The sequence below is a fragment of the Pristiophorus japonicus genome, chromosome 16 (assembly GCF_044704955.1).
Source record: "Pristiophorus japonicus isolate sPriJap1 chromosome 16, sPriJap1.hap1, whole genome shotgun sequence".
In the NCBI taxonomy this organism is placed as follows: Eukaryota; Metazoa; Chordata; class Chondrichthyes; family Pristiophoridae; genus Pristiophorus; species Pristiophorus japonicus.
The window spans coordinates 119832328-119834424 of record NC_091992.1 but is presented as its reverse complement, the minus strand read 5'-3'; the positions used below and the strand labels follow the sequence as shown (position 1 = coordinate 119834424).

Below are 2097 nucleotides of genomic sequence, written 5' to 3'. Positions count from 1 at the left end.
ATGTATTTTTAAACAAGGTTTCCACCTCCTTCATTATACTTGGTGATAATACTATTCTCTTATGGCCCATAAAAGAAGTGTTGTTACATAGGTCACTCTGTAATCCAATCAAAATCAATATCTGCCGGCTGATGGTTAAACTGACATTTATCATCTGGTTCCTCTAGGCTAATGTGATTGCTAGAAGAGACATCTACCTTTTACAACACATTAAAAGCCTCAAATTTCCAGAAGATAATCTCCAACTGAACTGTGAGCCAGTCAGGCGACTAACATTACTAGAAGGATTCAAAATGAATTTCATCAACTTGAATTACCAAACTGTGAGTTCTGAAGAAGATCGTAGGAATTTCTTTAAAAATGGTTGTTATATGCAAGTCAACAAGAGGAGATACAGAAAACGGTTTCTCCGCAAAGATGGGAACTGCAACATCCATTTCAAACGTGCGTTTGGTGAATGGGAAAGTTACTTTTCCGATATCTTCACTACACTGATAGATCTTAAATGGAGACAAATGTTTCTGATCTTCTCACTGTCCTACATACTGTCGTGGCTGTTTTTTGGTTGTGTTTACTGGATCACAGCAGTTGTCCATGGAGACTTGCAGACTGAGGAGGAAGATCACATGCCCTGTGTTGCTGAAGTGCACAGCTTCACTGCTGCATTCTTGTTCTCCATCGAAACACAAACCACGATTGGCTATGGATCTCGCTGTGTGACGGAAGAGTGTCCCTTTGCTGTCTCGATGGTCACTTTCCAATCGGTGATGAGCTGTTTAATTAACACATTTATCATTGGCGCTGTCGTGGCCAAAATGTCTAAGGCCAGAAAGAGAGCTCAAACAATTGGGTTTAGCAACAACGCAGTGATAGCCATAAGGAACGGGAAACTCTGCATGATGTGGCGTATTGGAGATTTCCGTGAGAGCCACATTATTGAAGGTACAGTTAGAGCGCAATTACTCCGATTCAAGGAGTACGACGACAATAAATTGTCCATGGAACACCAGGACCTGCACATAGACACAGGCAATGTCATCCTTATTAGCCCCGTCACCATTGTACATGAAATAAATGAGGGCAGTCCACTCTATAACCTTAGTCAGAAAGACTTGGCTGAAGACGACTTTGAAGTCATAGTTACATTTGTCTATTCTGAGGACTCAACAGGAAATACACATCAGTCTCGGAGTTCGTACACACCTTTGGAGATTCTATGGGGTCACCGCTTTAACGAAATTCTGAAGAACAAGCCAAGTCACTATAAAGTTAACTACTCCCAGTTTCACAAGACTCAAGAAGTGACGACCCCAGATTGCAGTGCCAAAGCGTTCTATTCCACTCCAGAACACAGCATCAACGTGCTCACTGTGGCTGGATTAGACAGCGAAGTTGGGAGATATGAGAGCACAGTCATTCCCAGTAACAATGGAGGGCTTGGAGAAGAACAGTATGTGTACCAAAAGCCAGCGTTTGTATTCAGAAGCCTATCCATGGAGTCAGAACTTTGACTCTTGCCTTACTGCTGCCACTGCCCCCTTCTGAACATTGCAATAGGATTTTTGCAGCATTAAAAAAGGGAATTGGTTATTCAGGAAATAAAGTGAATGACAACACCATACACTTCGTGTAACTCTGATTATAATTAGAAGCATCCAGAAGCGTGCATCAGTAGATAGACAGAGGCAGGAGGTTAAAGAGCTTCCTCATCATAGCTGTTAGTTATAATGAAGAGCCCTTCCCAAGTGAACTTTAACATTCCGGCATTCCCAAAATGTCACCTTCATCTTTTGTTGTACAATAGACAATATGCAAATGTTCAAAACAGTGCACAGAAGCGGCTTAAAGTGACAGGTAGCCTTACAACTGCAATCCATGCTTTTTTCTGATTATGAACCAGTGCTAATTTTACTGGACTGTAATGACAAATTTGCCACTTATGTATTTGCAAATAAATGCAGGTATCTGATGATAAATTCACATGAGTGTGATACAAAATGCCTAACATGCTCTAATAATATAATGGCCAGAATGACTTTCTCCTCTGTGACTACTTTCATCATACTCCTGTATATGGACATGTTTTTGCCCCAACCC

General features: G+C 41.2%; 1 protein-coding gene across 1 annotated transcript; it reads left to right on the top strand.

Moving 5' to 3' along the window:
* Window positions 1–293: 293 nt before the first annotated feature.
* On the top strand, window positions 294–1511 carry LOC139227160 (inward rectifier potassium channel 16-like). Its single transcript, XM_070858223.1, has one exon. It carries the CDS (start codon window positions 294–296, stop codon window positions 1509–1511), a length of 1218 nt encoding a protein of 405 aa, XP_070714324.1.
* The last annotated feature ends 586 nt before the right edge of the window (window positions 1512–2097 follow it).

Coding starts and splice junctions, on each gene's coding strand:
- LOC139227160 (XM_070858223.1), top strand. CDS start 294: ATGAATTTCATCAACTTGAATTACCAAACTGTGAGTTCTGAAGAAGAT.